The 19,218-nt window shown below is 37.3% G+C and overlaps 1 protein-coding gene across 4 annotated transcripts in view; it reads left to right on the top strand.

Moving 5' to 3' along the window:
* Positions 1-19,218, top strand: part of EPB41L5 (erythrocyte membrane protein band 4.1 like 5) — a 142,589-nt gene that overhangs the window by 112,015 nt on the left and 11,356 nt on the right. For all 4 annotated transcript variants that reach the window (XM_042994259.1, XM_042994258.1, XM_007091163.3 and 1 more), the window contains 4 exons: positions 3,698-3,832; positions 7,340-7,404; positions 12,019-12,109; positions 13,860-13,934. In XM_042994259.1, the coding sequence (XP_042850193.1) occupies positions 3,698-3,832; positions 7,340-7,404; positions 12,019-12,109; positions 13,860-13,934 (366 nt within the window). The remainder of the gene's footprint in view (positions 1-3,697; positions 3,833-7,339; positions 7,405-12,018; positions 12,110-13,859; positions 13,935-19,218) is intronic.

The raw sequence follows: 19,218 nt of genomic DNA, 5'->3' as shown, positions 1-19,218 counted from the left end.
AGAGATGGTGTGAACTAGCTTGGCATTTAGAAGTTGTCTGGTTTTCTCTGCTGATTTCTGAGAAGAACTGTAAATTCTTTTTTTTTTTTTTTAGAACTGTAAATTCTTGTCAGATTTCCTTCATGTACGTATGTTGATCATCTCCATTTTTATCCTTGACATAAGTGACACCATTTCACTTGATTCTGCAAGTCATTACCTACCTACCTTTCTTTCTTTCTTTCTTTCTTTCTTTCTTTCTTTCTTTCTTTCTTTCTTTCTTTCTTTCTTATAATAATCTATTGTCCCATTAGCTAACATATAGTGTATACATTGTAGTCTTAGCTTCAGGAGTAGATTCCCACGATTCATCACTTACATACAACAGCCACTGCTCATCCCAGCAAGTACCTTCCTCAATGACCATCTCACATTTTTTCCACCTTCCCAACCCCCGTCCCCATCAACCCTCAGATTACAAGTAGTTAACTTTCTTTACATCTGCCCTGGACACAGGGCAGTGGACACAGAAGGTATGTGAATAAGTCTAACTTCCCTTTGGAAATGGAGGCAGTCTTCAGACATTAGCTGTGCAACGGCCATACTTCTCCAGAAATCAGTGAGCTGGTACATATCATGTAATTAGTAAGTAGAAATTATACTTTTTATGAATGCAAAGGCAAATATTTCCTGCTTGGCAATAATTGGTAAATAATTTTCCCCGTGCCCTCTTGAGTTCTTGGCTGAGACCTCTGTGACAAAAGACCGAGTAACAAGAGAAAAACAAGTTTCCTAACCCAGGAAAAAATGAATAACTCTCAGAGACAGCTTAGAATTCCTGCTTGAATACCACCTTCAGCTAGAGTTGAAAGATGCAGGGGAAGCCAGTTATGAGAAAGTTATAAGGAAAAGTCTGATAAATAAGAGTAAGGTTGTTACGCAGATTTGATTCCTTGCTTTTCATTGAGAAGGGTCTGAAGTACCCAGGGATTAATCTTTGTCCTTCTTGGTGGAGTGGGGAGGAGGGATACTTTTGTAAGTTTATGTTCTGCTTTTAGGCAAATAGGGGGAGAGTGGAGAGCTTTTCTTGTGGCCTTCCAAGATGGACTATCAGTGGCATAGTAACTGGCTGCCACTGGAATTATGTACTATAATAAAAGAAAGTGAAAGTGTTTTAAAGCTGTTACACTCAACTGTATATCAGTAATTTTTTAATGTTCTCATACATCATAATTATAGAAGATACAGATTTTTAAAAGCAGGAAATTTTAAATCTTCCGTTATTCACTAAGAGATAACTACAGTTAACGTTTTTAAGATAAATAATTTCCAAACATTTAAATGTGATGTATTTTTTTAAAATAAAAGTGCAGGGACAATTGCTTTTTAAAACTAATCGATTGTAAACATCTTTCTTTATCAATGACCTATTACAGACAGTAGTTAAATTGCATGCCCATGTCACCATTGTGTTTACTGAGTTCCCTGTTGGACATTTAGATTATTGCTAACTTTCACTGTCATAATCAGTGCTGTGACAAACAGCCTTATAAATAAATACCTTCAATCATCTGATTATTTTCCTGGAAAGGAAGTGATAGGTAGAAGTATAGGCAATTTTAAAGCCTTTATACTTTTGCAAAAATTGGGAGATGGTGACAGTTTATACTTTTACTTGTGAGATGTGTGTTGAATTCTTGTCTTTGTTTGTAATATAGGCAGGTTGCTCTGAGAATCCTATAACTTGCAAATTTCAATAATTACCAAGTAATCTCAAGTCTGCAACATAATTGACTCTGAAAAGAAAATGTCAAACTATTTTGAATTAGCCATGATTTTTCCCTATATATATACTATTAGGATATAATTGACAAATGAATTTGTATTATATTTAAGGAATACAATGTGATGATTTTATATACATATACATTGTGAAATGATGTCTACAACTGAATTAATAAATATATCCATCACCTCACGTATTTACCTTTTTGTTTTGTTTTGGGTTTTGGTGACAGTGCTTAATTAGCAAATTTCAAGTATTCAGAACAGTATAATTAGCTATAGTCACCATGCTATACATTAGATTCTCAGAATTTAATTCATTTTATAACTGAAAGTTTGTACCTTTTTACCAAGCTTTACCTATTTTCCTACCCTCAAGCCCCTGGCAACCACCATTCTACTCTGTTTCTGAGTTGGATTTTTTGTTTGTTTAGAGTCCACATGTAAGTAATACCATGCAATATTTGTCATTCTCTGACTTGTTTCACTTAGCGTAATGTATGTTGTTGCAAATGGCAAGATTTCCTTCTTTTTTAAAACTGAAGTATAGTTGACATGCAGTTTTATATTAGTTTCAAATGTATAACATAATGATTCTACAATTACAAGCATTATAAAATGCTCACTATAAGTGTAGTTACTATCTGTCACCATACAAAGTTACTACAGTATTATTGGCTATGTTGGCTATGCTAAGACTTCCTTGTTTTTAAACGTAAATAATATTTCATATATGTACATACACTCACTCACCACATTTTTACTCCATTCATCCGTCGGTGGATGCTTAGGTTGTTTCCATATCTTGGCTACTATGCATAATATTACAGTAAACACAGGAGGGAGATACCTACTCAAGATAGTGATTTTGTTTCCTTTGGATATATACCCAGAAGTGGGATTCCTGGATCATACAGTGTGAACTAGTCGTGATTGAAGAAGGATGTAAGGAACTTCCTGCAATTAATAGGAATCATTCCAAACACTAAGCAGTTACAGACATAGAGTTAGTCCAGAATGGTGATTCTCAGACTTACATGTGTGTTAGAATCACATAGAGGAGCTTGTTAAACATTCAGATTTTAGGGGCCCCCCTGGAGGCAGATGTGTGGAAACCACACTGAGAAACACCAAATCAGAATAAGCACGTTAATTAAATCTTTTCAAATCTGAAAGAATGGTGTAGTATATAATCCCATACATGGCAGCTAGCCTGTTTTACAGAACAGAAGCTGTGTGTGAGACTAAGAAAATGTTTAGAGTCAGTCTGTTGTTTAGATCAGCCTTAAATAGCAAGCACGTAATAATAATGATAATTGTTGTTGTAGTCATTCATTTTAAGGTATCAGTTGTAGTACAGATAATTTAAACTTCTTAATTTGCTTCCTTCCATTTATTTCTTTTCATAATGGTTTGTTTATAATGTTTTCATTAAGATCTTCACTGACTGGACTTGTGCCTTATTCTGTCATTTTCATAAGTCTGTACCTGAGAGTGACTGTGGCTATATAACATAATCCCAAGCAAAATCATCTGCCTGATGACAGCTCCAGAATTACAGGGATTAGCCTGTGTAGGGCCTAACCTAAAATCCGGTTGAAGTTAATTACAGCAAATGGCACATGTTCTCCATGTGTGATTTAACTCAGGCATCTGTCCTGGATGATGTAGTCAGTTCTTCAGTAGCTTTAAGGCAGGAAGTTGGGCTAGATGATTTCTAGAGATCTCTACCAATTTGTATTTCATGTTTCTGACTATTGAGTCTTAGTTTGAAACTGCTTATGGTGGGAGGGGACTATTCCTGGAATAGGATAGGAAGGCTTAAGACACGTGATATCCTGGTTGTCTGAATATGAACTTTCATCAGCCCCTTTCCTATTTCTGTATAACTATAGCCCGCCAGAGTTGCTTACACTGTATTTTTAATATCTAGGAGGAGGTGGTGAAGTTGACTGAGAAATGTCTTAATAATGCCATTGAGAGCCCAGGATTGAATGCCAGGAGAGTTCCTCCTGACTTGAAGAGTAACATTTTGAAGGCTCAAGTAGAAGCAGAAGCAGTGCATAAGGTAAGCTGCCTTTAATGGGGAGAGTCCTGATGAAGCGGAAATAAATGAGACTTACAGCTGAGAACCCTGAAGACACATAAAGTACATGAGTGTTAAATAAGGGTGACCTAGCTAGTGATTGCAGACAGCGAGTAGTTCCCAGAAACAGGCTCAGGATGGCAGAATGCCTTCCCAAGTCTAAGTCTAAGCTAGTTTAAGAGGAGGCAGTCATGGGAGAAAAAGTTGAGAGTAAAGACCCTCTAGGGTGTAAGAACTTTTTTTTTTTTTTTAAACTTTTGTTAGGGGCACCTGGGTGGCTCAGTCGATTAAGCATCTGACTCTTGATTTCAGCTCAGGTCATGATCTCACCATTCGTGAGTTTGAGCCCACATCAGGCTCTGTGCTGTCAGCTCAGAGCCTGCTGCGTGGAATTCTCTCTCTCTCCCTCTCTCCCTCTCTCCCTCTCTCCCTCTCTCCCTCTCTCCCTCTCCCTGCCCCTCCCCACTTGCTCTCTCTCTCTCAAAATAAATAAATAAATTTTTAAAAAATTTAAAAAAAAACTTTTTTTCCCTTTAATTTTAATTTTTTTTTTATAATTTACATCCAAATTAGCATATAGTGCTACAATGTTTTCAGGAGTAGATTCCTTAGTGCCCCTTACCCATTTAGCCCATCCCCCCCACAACCCCTCCAGTAACCCTCAGTTTGTTCTCCATATTTATGAGTCTCTTATGTTTTGTCCCCCTCCCTGTTTTTATATTATTTTTGCTTCCCTTCCCTTGGATGGAGGAAACCCTTCCAAATTCCTGTGGAAGTGAGTCCCTAATCTTTGCCGTTTTTATAGCCAGAAAATCTAATGATTTTTAGATTCCTGTCAATACTAAGTCTGTGGTTTCAGGTCTTTAGCAGTCTGCTACTTCCCACCACCCATCTGACTTCAGTTTGGTAAAGTTGCATGTCACAGTAGTGACAGTTGCAAGGTGAAGGAGTTGGCTGTGACACTGTGAAGGATGCCATGCCCTTCACAGCCTTCAAGGCCTTCAAGGACCAGCCCCCATGAAGTTTATGGCATTCATGCTGTCAGAGTCTGCTTTCCCTTGGTGCTCCCTAACTTTCAGACTTACCCTCCGTACTAAAATCAGGACAGTGGCCCGTCTCACCAAGTCATGTTATCAACTAGGATTTCAAAATATCTTGTTGAGAAGATGCACTTTACCCATCCTGTCCCCAGGCACAAGCCTTGAACAGAACCTGAGAAGATTTGAGGAATATTGTTCATGCTTTGGTTATTTATCCTCTCCCCCTAGTGTAAACATAAAGCATGATATTTGTATATAAAAGTAAATATGAAATATGATGATACAGGCTCTGGAATCAGACAACTTGAGTTTGAATCCCTTTCTAGTCTACCACATACTAGTGTTGTGATTTGGCAAGTTAGTTTCTCTAAGCCTCAGTTCAATCGTGTTTAAGAAAAGATAATGGTAGTACCTACCTTAAGGTGGGTTACAAGGACAGTAAATGTAGAGGACATGGAATGGTGAGTGCCTGGCACATAAACAGCATTTGATCAAGTATTGAAGCTATGTGTTGTATTAGCAGTGGCGGTAGTTGTTACTGTTGTTACCTTACATGATATTTCCACTTTGGGACTTTTCTTGACTTGAAGAAGAGAAAAATAAAGTCAATAGCCCTAAAATAAAAAGATTTTATTTTACAGTTAAAAACTTCCCCATGAAGAAAAATCCAGGGCCAGATGCCTTCATTTGGGAAATCTACTGAAGAAATAATTGTTCCATACAAACTCTTTCAGAAAATAGAAGAGGAGGAAGCACTTCCCAACTCATTTAATGATACTAGTATTACCCTGGTATACCAAAACCAGCAAAAGATTTCATATGAAAAGAAACTATAGACTAATACCCTTCTTGTGCATAGACTCAAAAATCCTTAACAAAATAGACCAAGTAGGGTTTATCTCAGGAAAAAAGTCGGTTTATAATTTAAAAACCTCTGTAGTTGACCATATTAAAAAGTAAAGAAAATTGTCTCAATTCATATGGAAAAGGCATTTCACAGAAATCAACACCCATTCATGGTAAATGCTCACAGCAAACTAGAAATAGAATGGAGCTTGTTCAGCCTGATAAAGGGTATCAACGAAAAAAGTCTACAGCTAGCATCACATGCGTGCTGAAAAACACATTCACTGAAATGGCCAGTATTAAAAACTGACCATCCCTGTGTTAGCAGTGATGGCACTCCTGCAGTGCACGTTGCTGGTAAGAATATAAAACGTTACAAACACTTTACGAAGCATTTGACAATGTATTAAATACACAATTCCTACATGACCCCGCAGATCCACTCTGAGGTATGTACCCCAGAGAAATGAAAACGTAGGTTCATACAGGTTATTAGTACATGAATGTTCTTAGCATTATTTGAAGTCGCTAAAAACTAGGAAAAACCCAAATGTCCATCAGCAGGTAAACAGGTAAACAAATTGTGGTATATTCATACAGTGGAATGCTACTCAGCACATAAAAAGGAATGAATTGGTGATACATGAGCATCATGGGTGGATCTCAAAAACGTCATGCTATTCTAAAGAGATAGACACTAAAAAGATAGGCATTATGATTCCATGTGTATAAAACTATAGGACATACAGCTCATTGTTTGCCGTGTGTCAGGGTTTTTGATGGGGTTGCATTGGAAGCCTCAAGGGAACGCTGTGGGGGTAGTGACAGTGTTGCACGTGTTGATTGTGGTGTTGGTTATGCACCTGTATATATTTTTCAAAATTCATCAAACCACACATTAAAAACGTGTGCTCCAATCAGTTTTCTAGGTGTGTAGGATGGTTTAGTGTTGGTCTGGCTGTATTTCATGGACCCGAGACATGAGGGTTATGGGAGGGGCTGTGGGAGGGGGATGGGCTAAATGGGTAAAGGGCACTAAGGAATCTACTCCTGAAATCATTGTTGCACTATATGCTATCTAATTTGGATGTAAACTTAAAAAAATAAAAAAAAAGTTAACAATGTGCTTTTTACTCTATGTAAATGATACCTCAATCAAGTTAAGAGAAAAAACTGATCCCCTCAGAAAAATATTTTAGAATTTCCTCCTAACATACCTTTTGTGTTCAGGGAAAAATAAAAAGCCAAATATGCAGCTTAGTATCTGTCTCTTCTTTTTATCAGGTAAATTCAAAAAATTCTGACATCGAATCTTTTGGGATTCTGTATATATTGACTAACACACCATGGTGTCTTAAATAATTGAGAGCTGTCTAGTAAAGGGCGTAAATTTGTGTACTATTGAAGTAGAAGTGTGGATTATTAATTTGGGTATGGGTGAGACTGCACTAGGTGAGGTACTGGTATTTCCATATGTAAGGTATGATTACCTCTGGAACTGAAGCAAAGTGATATTTCTGTTTTTACTGGAAAGATGTGTAAATTCCTTATTACTTTAGTATCCTTACAAAGATTTACTTTTTTTTTTTCTTCATTTTCTCAGGTTACAAGAGAAGATAGCTTATTAAGTCATAAAAACGCACATGCTCAGGATGCTGCCACAAACAGGTACAGTTTGGGTTAGACTGAATTAATTTGATGTTCTTTTCCTCTTAACTTTGCTTTTTTGCTCTTTTTTCCTGTTCTTCAGTGTATCCCCAAATAATTTCAGGATATCTATTTGAAAGATAGCTTGAATTCACTCTTGTATCCATTACATCATAGCTGTTTACTTCCTAGTTTTAGATTATCTAGAGATAATTCTAATAGTCTCTACATTCTCATCCTTCTACTGCAGAGCAAAAGCGATCTTTAAAGATATTTTTAATCTGCATGGTGAGGAATGTATATTATTTCTCTTAACTTCAGTGCCATCCTATTATCACAGTGGCTTTGTTCTTACAAACTTTCTACTATGGGTTCTTACATTATTCACATAAATTTCTTTGCTGTTTTAAGTCCCTTCTGTGTCTCTTTCCTTTAATGAGTATTAGGCCATTTATTTGTTTTGCTAGGCTTTTATCCCCTGCTCTGTGCCAATTGTTTTGTTCATCACTGTGTATCCAGTGTTTTGTGCTTAGTTGGTGCTAAACATCGTTGAATGAATGAGTGCTATTTCTTTTCCCATTATTCAAAATGTATTCAGTGAGCAGTTTCCTGATTAATCTTATTCAGTTCCAGGTACTGTAACCAACATAGCCCTAAAGCATATAGCATGCTTCGTATTGTGTAGTTAGTATTCAACAAACATACTAATTGGTGATCAGGGTAAAACTAGAATTACAATTTAACTTTTTAATTAACTTCAGTAAATCATTTGGCCCACGACATTTAATTTTTAAAATTTTTTTTAAAGTTTATTTATTTTGAGAGAATGTGTGCAATTGCAAGCAAGGGAGAGGCAGAAAAAGACGGAGAGAGAGAATCCCAAGGCAGCACCGAGCCTGACATGGGACTTGATCTGAAATGTGAGATTATGACCTGAGTCGAAATCAAGAGTTGAACACTTAACTGAATGAGCCACCCAGCCACTCCTGGCCCACAACACTTTAAATACTGTTATTATTTAGAGTCTTTTAGAACTTCATTTAAAAAAAAAAATTTTTTTTTCCAATAGGAAAATAATGGGGATAGGACTGCCCAGTTGCATTGAACTCTTACTGCTGGAAACACCCTAGAATGTACTCCCAACTTCTAGATTTGTTTTTCTAAATGGCTGCTGATATTTTGAATAATCTAATTTCCCCCTAGGATTTGAAATGTATCCTTTAAGATGTGTTTAAGTTCCTGTTTATGCTTGGGTCTATTTCGGGACCTTTTCCTTTTTTGTTAATCTTCTCTCTAATCTTTTTTTCCCCCCATGCCATACCACACTTTTAAAAATTACTGTATCTCCTTTTAATATTTCAAGGTTCTAGAAAACTGTGGAGATTATATATTGTCTGTGTACCAAATGTCAAGCTTTGTACTATCTTCACATTTTGCTGTAGTAGGTATAGACTGTTTTTCCTTATCTTTTTTTATTGAGTTGTAATTTCCGTACCATAACATTTTCCCTTTATAAGTATACAATTCAGTGCTTTTTAGTATGTTGACAAAGTTTTGCACCATTACCAGTAATCTAATTCCATAACGTGGTCATCACCTCTAAGAGCAACACCATACCCATTGCAGTCTCTCCACATACTGGATTTGCTTACTCTGGACAGTTCATCTAAAGGAATCACACAATATGTGGCCTTTGTGTCTGGTTTGTTTCAATTAACAGAATGTTTTGAAGGTTCATCCGTAGTGTATCATGTATTGGTACTTCACTCCTCTTCGGGGCTGAATAATATTCCACTTTGTAGATAGACCACATTTTGTTTATCCATGTATCAATTGATGGACACTTGTGTTCCCACTTTTTGACAATTATGAATAAAGCTGCCGTGAACATTCACATAAGAGAATTTTGGGGGTGCCTGGGTGGTTCAGTTGGTTAAGTGTCTGGCTCTTGATTTGGGCTCAGGTCATGATCTCACAGTTCATGAGTTCGAGCCCTGCATTGGGCTTCACACTAACAGAGTGGAGGCTGCTTGAGATTTTCTCTGTCCCTTTCTCACTGTCCCTCCCCTGCTTGTGTTCTCTCTCTCTCTCTCTCTCTCTCTCTCTCTCTCTCTCTCTCAAAATAAATAAACAACAACAAAAAATAATTTTTGTAGACATGCTTTCAGTTCTATTAATATATACCCAGGAGGGTTATTGCTGAGTCATTTGGTAACTCTTAGGTTCAACTTTTGAGGAACTGCCAAACTGTCTTCCAAAATAGCGACATTTTCTGTTCCCACCAACAGTGTATATGGGTACCACTTTCTCCACATTCTTTCCAGTGCTCATTGTTCTCCATCTTTAGAATTATAGCCATCCTAGAGAGTATGAAGCATGTCTCATTGTGGTTTGACTTTTGATTCACTGAGGATGTTGGATGTCTTTTTTACTTTGGAGAAATGGCTATGCATATCATTTATTTTTGTAGTAACAGCTTTATCGAGATAAAATTTAAATGCTATGGTGGGGGAAGGGGCACCTGGGTGGCTTTAGCCACTTGAGCATCTGCTTCTTGATTTCGGCTCAGGTCATGATCCCAGGATTGTGGGATCGAGCCCTGCATTGGGCTGAGTGTGGAGCCTGCTTAAGATTTCCTCCCCCTCCCCCTCCCTCTCCCCCTCTTCCTCCCTCCCTCCCTCTCTCCCTCCCTCCCTCCCTCTCTCTCTTCCTCTCTTCCTCTCCCCCTCCCTCTCTCCCTCGCTTGTCTGTGTGTATATGCTCTAAATAAATAAATAAATAAACAAATATGCAATTCACCCATTTAAAGAATATAATTTAGTGGGTTTTGTTTTGACATATCTGAATTTTAAAAAATTATCCATAGTTCCTTCATTGTAACTGCCATTACCTAAGTCAGTCACGGTTTATTCTTTTATTAATGGACCAGGGTTTGTTCCAAATTAACGTTGTACATGTTCTTCCTTACACATGTTGTGAGGATTTTTTTAGGGTGTATACCTACATGGGAGTGAATTTGCTGGGTCATGACATAACACTGAGCAGAATGGCTGCGGAATCTTTTCATCTTCTTCTTTCTATGTTTTGCAGCAGTGTAAAGTACATATGACTAATCTTTTCTTGAAGGTGTGGGAGAATTCATTGTAAAACATGTTGTTTCACTCCTTTTAATGCTCACTTTTTCTTACATTGAATCTTTTCCTCTGAGCTGTTTCTTCTTTCTGAAGCACAAAGTTATATTTTTTTCTTTTTTAGGCTTTACTGCTTGCTTATTCTTGAAGTTCTTCATTTTCATTACTGTATGGTCTAAGAATAGGTTTAAAACAGTTTTTTTTTGTTGTTGTTAGTATTCAAGGTGGCCTTTCCATCTGAAGACCTATGTCTTTTTTCAGTTCTGGAAAATCATAAGTCATTATCTTCTTGAATGTCTAGTATCCGTTAATTGAAACATCTTGATTGCTGCTCTGTTTCTCACAACTATTTCTTCTTTTTTTGTTTCCTTGCCTCTTTTTGCCTCAGAGTTGTGGATGCAACAGTCATAGCTTCCACTTCACTTTTTCACTCTGGGATTTATTTCTTATTTTTTCTCATTCTCCTTGTAGGATTGGACAGGAACTGCTCCTGTTTGCACACTTTTCAGTGACATTAGGAAGGACTGGGGTTTCCTGCTGGATGTGTTTTCCTGGTGGATGACGGTCTTTGGCTCTAGATTTCCCCCTTTCCTCCCTGGTGTTGAAGCCATCTGTAACGCTGCTCCTGTTCTCACTATTCTTATCTGGGATTAGACACCACTGTGATTCCGGCCAGGCCTTCGGGTAGCAGATTCTCTGGCATCCTGTCATCTGGCTAATCCTGTTGTAATATCTGGAGTACTCTAGATGTGGCTTCTGCCTTCTGCAGCAGAGCTCTGCAGCCTGTGTCCTTAAGTGTTGGCTTCTCCCTCTGGTTTCCTGACTGTTCTCCCATATCTCAGGTATTCTGATTCATTTCTAGTCCACCAAGGTTTCCCATCCATGTATTTGATAACAGCTTTTAAAAATCAGTCGCTTGGGGGCACCTGGATGGCTCAGTCGGTTAAGCGTCTGACTTCAGCTCAGGTCATGATCACGTGGTTCATGAGTTCAAGCCCCACGTCGGGTTCTGTGCTGACAGCTCGGAGCCTAGAGCCTGCTTCAGATTCTGTGTCTCCCTCTCTTTCTGCCCCTCTCCCACTCATGCGTGCTCTCTCTCTCTCTCTCTCTCTCTCGCTCTCTCTCTCTCTCTCTCAAAATGAATAAACATTAAAAAATTTTTTTTAATCAGTCACTTGATTTATCTTTTTGGTGTATCTGCCTTATTTTAAGATAAATCTTTTCTGAACCTTCAGTAAGATTTAAGAGGGAAGTAAAGTAGTCTGCCATTTTGATCCATCTGTGAATGAGTCTGATGTGGATATGAAAATTGTTACATGGTAGATGGGGAAGGGTCTCACAAAGGCATATGAGTGCAACACTGACTGCCATCACGCCCCTCACAAATTGTCATTTCTTCTTCCTCTACGTGAAGCATTACTCTTCTTCGTGAAGCCCTTTCTTTGAAAATGCTCCCTATGCCTGTATAGGTGCTCCATGATGTGAATTTATCTTTTTCTTCCAGTGCTGTATTAAATGAGAATAATGTGCCCCTTCCTGAAGATTCTCTTGCTCTGATGCATACCACACCTGCAGCAAATGGTTCTGTTCTTAAGGTAACAACCCTTACTTTTGAAGGTTTCTCTGAAGACCATACTGAGTTGAGTCCTGCAGTATAATCATAGACATCTGGTGATTTCTGGTGGATACCGGAACTTAAGCTGTAAGAAAAGCATTGAGCCTCAGTTCTCTAGGGAGAATCCTATTGTCAGATCTCTCACAAGAGTATCACGGGGTTTCTTCAGTTTCTCTGTTATTTGTTGGCCTTTTGTTTTAGGTGCTCTTTGTATTTTTGTTTTTTTTGATGCTGGCTATGCCTCCCTAGTGTCTCAAATGATAGATGACACATAGTAGGCACTAAATAAATATTAATTGAAACACCAGCAACCTATCATTGTGTTGGCAGTATTAACCAGGTCATCACAGCCCCTGCCTTCCTGATAGCCACTTGTGACACCTGTATCAGTCTAGAAATCAGAGAAACCCAGTTCATTGCCCACTGAGTGTTTTAATTGCAAGTTAAATAAGAAATTGTCCTTGCAAATAAACGTTTACCTCTTTAACTACATAAATGCATTTATTGTAGAAATTTGCCAAATCCTTCATAAAGAGAAAAAATTAGGAATCTCCTATATTCCCACTATCCAAAGACAATGTATAGTTAATATTTAGGTGTATAATTTTTCAGACTTTTGGGTTTAAAAAAAATCCAACCTAAAATATCTTCAGTTAGGAGCTTCCTTTCTGCTAATTAAAATTCTAAAAAGCCATATTGACATTGTTGGTCATTGAAATTGAAGTGGAACCTGAGATTTTTTTGGAACAGAGGAGGACATTTAATTCAAAGATTTATTGCATTTGTAATATGTACCAGACAACACGCTAGTTTCAAAAATTCAGAAGTGAATGAAACACGGCCTCTTTTTTCAAACTGCTTATATTCCACTGGGGAACAGAATTTTAATACATTGTGGTAGAGACAGATACACGCTGTTTGGGGCACTCACCCAGGCCACGGCGGGGTGGGGGGTGGGGGGAGGGTTGGTATAAGAGGAGGGAGATGTGAGAAGTGAGAGAACAACTTTTTCCTATGTGTGATTAAAATTAAGTTGAATGTTGAGACATAAATAGGAGATTGACCACAGCCTCAAGGCAGATAGGTGGAAATAGAACTGTATAAACCAAGGGCCTTTTTGTTATGTGTACTAGACCCTGAATTCTTCTTTTATTTCCAGATTGGAATTTTATCTTTTATTCTCTTTAAGTTCTTTCTACCTACCTACCTTGTCTCTCTATCTCTCTCTTCTATAGTACAGAGCTGCATCTTCCATAAGGTGCTTCAAATAGTAATTAAAAAGTGTTAATTAACATTTATGGGGGAAGTTCATATTGTACTCTTCTGTAAACAGTGATGTATTGGCACATCTGGATAAAGCAGTGTTTGTAATTTAGGCATCTTCTTCACTCACTGTCTCCTATGCTGAACCTTTTTACCTCTCTCTTCAAGTCTAAGAACTAAGAGCCAGGATGATCTTAACCTTACCCGAGTTTTGTCTCACTAAAAAGAGTAGCTTTGTAAAAATTCACATGATACTTTATCTTTTTCAGCTTCTGATTGTAGTCTGGTTCCCCTTCAAGCAAAAGTGGAATCACTATAATAACCATGATTCCTGAATGTCCTGGATTTTTTTAAAGGTTAACACCAAGCAGGCCTGAGTCAGAATTGTAAATTGAGAAGATGCGGAAAAAATTTAGTTAGGTGGTTAATGATTCATTTAACAGGTATGTATTTTTTATCTTCCCTAGGATGCTACAGATGAATTGGATGCCTTGCTTTTATCTCTGACTGAGAATCTAATTGACCACACAATCACACCTCAGGTAAATATGCTTAAAACAGCAAAGTGGAAAGGAATTTCTGTTTTGAAAAGTATTCCTGCTACATTCCAATCTTTGCCTTTTTTAAAAAAAAGTTTATTGGGGTGCCTGGGTGGCTCAGTCGGTTAAGCGTCCGACTTTGGCTCAGGTCATGATCTGGCGGTCTGTGGGTTCGAGCTCCGCGTTGGGCTCTGTGCTGACAGCTCAGAGCCTGGAGCCCTGTTTCAGATTCTGTGTCTCCCTCTTTCTCTGACCCTCCCCTGTTCATGCTCTCTCTCTGTCTCAAAAATAAATAAATGTTAAAAAAAATTTTTTTTAAATAAAAAAAAGTTTATTTTGAGAGAGAGAGTGTGTGTGTAAGTAGGGGGGAGGGGCAGAGAGAAAGAGAGAGAGAGAGAGAGAGAGAGAGAGAGAGAGAGAGAATATCCCAAGTAGGCTCCATGCTGTCAATGCAGAGCCCCACACAGGGCTTGATCTCATGAACTGTGAGATGGTGACCTGAGCTGAAATCAAGAGTCAGACGCTTAGCCAACTGAAGCACCCCCAAATTTTGCCTTTTTAACCATATAGTAAAACTGTTCATTTAATAAGGGGCCATACTTCAGTAACCACTTAGCTTTGCCTTTCTACTAAAATTTCACCACTTTGAATTTATGTGTAAATTCACCACTATAAATTTACCACTTTATAGAAACCACATGTTACTATAAGCCTCTTTGTTATTCAACATTATATTAAATAACATGAGAGGAAGACTGGGGATAAATATAGAGTTAAAACAATAAGGATATAGAGCATAAGAATGGTTGGCATTGAACATATTGATTGTTACTGCAGTATGGAAGATGCTCTGTTGGATACTATGGCTGAATTATAATACAAATAAGAAACAGTTCTTTCCTGCCAGAGACGTAGGGATGAAAGGTATACAAATAACTCATTTAGTGTCTTCTGAGTAACATGACAAGAACTGCTTTGGGAACTACAAGTCATTCTTAAGGCTTGGAAGTACAGATAGTGCTTTCTGTGCAGCTGGGTGTTTGCTTAGATCTTTAGTTCTTAAACTTAGGTGTGTATCAGAATCATCTGGAGGGTGCATCAAAGATTACTGGCTCCACCTTCAGAGTTTCTGATTTGGTGTCGGGGGTTGGGGCCTGAGAAGTTGCATTTCTCGCATGTTCCAGGTGATGCAGATGTGGTTTGGGAACTACTCTTTTGGAACCACCAGCTTAGATCAATAAACAGAGACTTGACCAAAGGATAAGAATAAATCACAAATCTGGAGAAGTGGATAGGCAGAAGATAAAAGGGATATTGTCAGTATTGGGCCATGGTAATCCTTTATAAAGACAAAAAAAAAAAAAAAAAAAGGAACTTTGAAGATTAATGTAAGATGGCCTAAAGGCCAGAGAAGGAATCCCTGGGGCCTAACTCAGAACCTTATTCCATGTACACTCTATCATAAGTGGATAGAGTGATGAAAATCAAATTGATGAAACAACCCTTTTGTGTCACTAATATGTTTTCCCTTCCCTAAAAATTAAGAATGCTTTTTTATTTTAAATCAAAATTTAGAATATGATGTATTTTAGATTCTGCATCTGGACTGTTCTGTTACACTTACAGATTTCTCCATTACTAGGTCTGTAACACTCTTTTAATAACTAGCTTTTTAACTGATTTTGATATACAGTAAGGTCAGCCAGGCATCATTATGTAGCTCTTTTGTTTTGTTACTTTTGCTTATTACTTCTTTCAGAAGAATTATAGAATTTTTTTTCAGGTCCTACCCCTCCAAAATCCTTTGGGTTTTTATTTGCAAATACATTAAATTCATAAGTTAATTTGAGGAAATTGCCAAATTTGTAATAATTTTTCTTCTTAGCTAAGAATACAATGTTTTTCTCATTCAAGACTTCCTGTATTAAAGTTTGTCATTATAGCCCCGCCAATATAAGTTCTGTACTTTCTAATTTTTATTTTTTTCAGGTATTCCTGTTTTTTTGTGAGATTTTATTTTCCCATTAATTTTAAACTGGCTTTAAGAAGGCTATTGTATTCTGAAAAAAAATTCAACAAAACTTTTCATCACTGAAAACAGTAAAACTGTACAAATAAAACAGTAAAGCTATAAAAAATTATAGATATTTAAATAAAGTATGCATTGGGGCGCCTGGGTGGCTCAGTCGGTTAAGCATCCCACTTCAGCTCAGGTCATAATATCACGGCACGTGAGTTCGAGCCCCATATCAGGCTCTGTGCTGACAGCTCAGAGCCTGGAGCCTGCTTTGGATTCTGTGCTCTCCCTCTCTCTCTGCTCCCCACCCGCACTTGTGTGCTCTCTCTCTCTCTCTCTCTCTCTCTCAAATAAATAAAACATTTAAAAAAATTAAATAAATAAAGTGCATTTTATTGAGGGAAGGATTTTTATTATATTTTTATGTTTACCTCATTTATAGTTAGCATTCTCAAGGAGTGTGCAAATTATAATCATAAAGTTCTATCTTCCCTGAGAGGAACAAAGGCAGAAAGAATCTAAAATTTATAGCAGAAATATCTATTACTAAGGCTAGGGAAAAAGTTCTGGAAAGCGCTAAGATTCCGATCAGTTTGGAAATTAGTAAATATGTAACAAATTTGTGACAAGATATCTCTAAGACCAATAGGATAGTATCCAATTTTTTTAAAGTCAGATGCCCAAATTATATCTCTCAGGCCACAGCAGACTATCTTCTTAGGTCCATGCAGGTCTTCTTTTGTTTGTCTTCTTTTGTTTTCCTTTGGCCTCCATTCCTGACTTCCATTCCCGTTTTCCTCCGAGGCACCCATTCTACTGTATTTGCTGTGTGTCCTTCCAGGAAACTTTCATATATTTATTTAGATAAACATCTGCTAAAAGCAGTATGGAGGTTCCTCAAAACATTAAAAATAGAATCACCATATGATGCAGTAATTCCACTCCTGGGTATTTACCCAAAGAAAATGAAAACAGTAATTCAAAAAGATCTGTGCACCCATATGTTTATTGCAGCATTATTCATAATAGCCAAGATATAGAGACAACCCAAATATCGACTGATATTACATGAATGGATAAAGAAGTTGTGGTATATGCATACAATGGAATATTAGTAATAAAAAAGAATGAAATCTTGCCATTTGCAACAACATGGATGGAGCTAGAGGGCATAATGTTAAGTGAAATAAGGGAGACAGAGACAAGTACCATATGATTTTATTCATGTGTGCAATTTAAGAAACCAAACAAATGAACAGAGGAAAAAGAGACAAATACTAAAACAGACTCTTAAATACAGAGAACAAACTGGTGGTCACCAGAGGGGAGTTGGGTGGGTGGATGGGTGACGTAGGTGCAGGGGATTAAGAGTACACTTACCTTGATGAGCTCTGAGAAATGTCTAGAATTGTTGAATCATTATATTGTACACCTGCAACTAATATAACTTCAAAGAACAACCTCACATTTCTTTGAAGGTACTGTGGGAGAATGTGGGATAAATACCCACAAGTAGTATTGCTGAATTGCGTGCATATATGAATACTGGATATTGCTCTCTGCCCCCAGAATGGCTCCCACAGTTACATTCCTACCAGTTTTTCCTTACACTGCGTTTTATCTGATTGTCTAATGTGTTCCATCTTTATGGGTTTGTCTCATTGTTACAGTTCACATGAGTTAAATGGTATATTTCCTCCATTGTTTTATTGCTGATTTAAGTTTCCCCTGTGAGTGAGTCACCTATTCATTTCTTTTACCCATTTTTCTACCAGGTTTCCTGTCTTTTTCCTGATGATTTCAGGAATTTCTTGTATAGTCAGTCTAGTTGTTAATCATATGTCAGTCTTAGATATTAAAAATATGTTCTCATAATCTGTGTATTAACACATCTGAGGCATTTTTATCACTGTGTCATTTTAGCAGGTAGCAAGGAGATTGAGGCAAGCTATGTCTATCACTGTGGAGATGGATGAGTAAAATAGGTGTATAGCCTTGACTGAACAGAAACCTTTTATTCTGATGCCATTCATTCTTCATTTTTTCTCATTGTTTGGGGTGTAGGGTTTGAAAAAACTCCTTCCGCATCTGCCACCCCATCCCCTGAGATCAAAGGTATTCATTTCTGTTAGTTTTAATTTTATTTTACCTTTCACACTGAGATTTTAATCCATTAGAATAGTTTGAAGTTTTGGGGGAGGAGGTCAGTTGTGGTTTCGATATGACCCAAATTTGCATTCATCCATATAAAGATCCAATTTTCCCAATATTATCTACTAAATAATCCATCCTTTCCCAGTTGGTGTGTTTCTGATCCAGTGGGCTCTTTCTGCTCTACCACTGTTGTGTTTCTTACTCTGGCTTTGTGCTGATATCTCGTGTATTCTTATAAATTTCAGCATCAGTATGGCAGATTTTCCCCAAAATTCTGCTGGCATTTTAATGCAGTTTATATTAAATGTATAGATTATTTTGAAAAAAAAAAAAAAAAAACCTGGCACCTTTGTAAAATCTTTTCATTTTCATGAACACGATACTTGTGTTTTCGCTCATCTTTATTTGAGTCTATAAATGTTCTCTATAAGTCTTCTTAAGTTGCAGGTTAAGTTCTAAAGACTTTATAGTTTTGTTACAATTTTGTTGATACCATGAATGGTATTTAATTTTTTACAGTTGAATTTATAAGTTAATTTTGTGTCTAACAGAGTTGCTGAATTCATTCATTAGTCAATCTGCTGATTCTCTTTAATATTCTGTCAGTTTCTAGAGTGTGTTTCATACCTGTATCAATTAGTGATTAATTCCCTTCTCATCTATTGCTAAATCTGTCAGTTGTTGGTGTATTTTGAAGATATGCTGTGAGGTGCACGTATATTAACAGTAATTAAACTTTCTCAAACTCCTTTCAGCACTTTAAAGTGTCCTTCTTTGCCCCTTTTTTTTCTGTTAATTTCCTTTGTGACTGATACAAAATTGACACCCTAGCTTTCTTTTTCAGTTTATATTGCTTAGTGTATAACCTCCTGTGCTTTTATTTTTAGCCTTTTTGTATCTGTTGGTTTTAAGTGAACTTTTGTGAACAACAGTTTGCTGCATCTTGTTTTTTTTTTGTTGTTGCTGTTTATTTATTTTGAGAGAGAGACAGAGAGAGAAACAGAGCATGGACAGAGAGGAGCAGAGAGAGAGAGGGAGACATGAGAAACAGGCTCCAGGCTCTGAGCTGTCAGCACAGAGCTCGAACCCATGAACCGTAAGATCATGACCTGAGCT

The sequence above is a fragment of the Panthera tigris genome, chromosome C1 (genome assembly GCF_018350195.1).
Source record: "Panthera tigris isolate Pti1 chromosome C1, P.tigris_Pti1_mat1.1, whole genome shotgun sequence".
NCBI lineage: Eukaryota > Metazoa > Chordata > Mammalia > Carnivora > Felidae > Panthera > Panthera tigris.
This window is presented reverse-complemented; position numbering and strand designations above follow the sequence as displayed.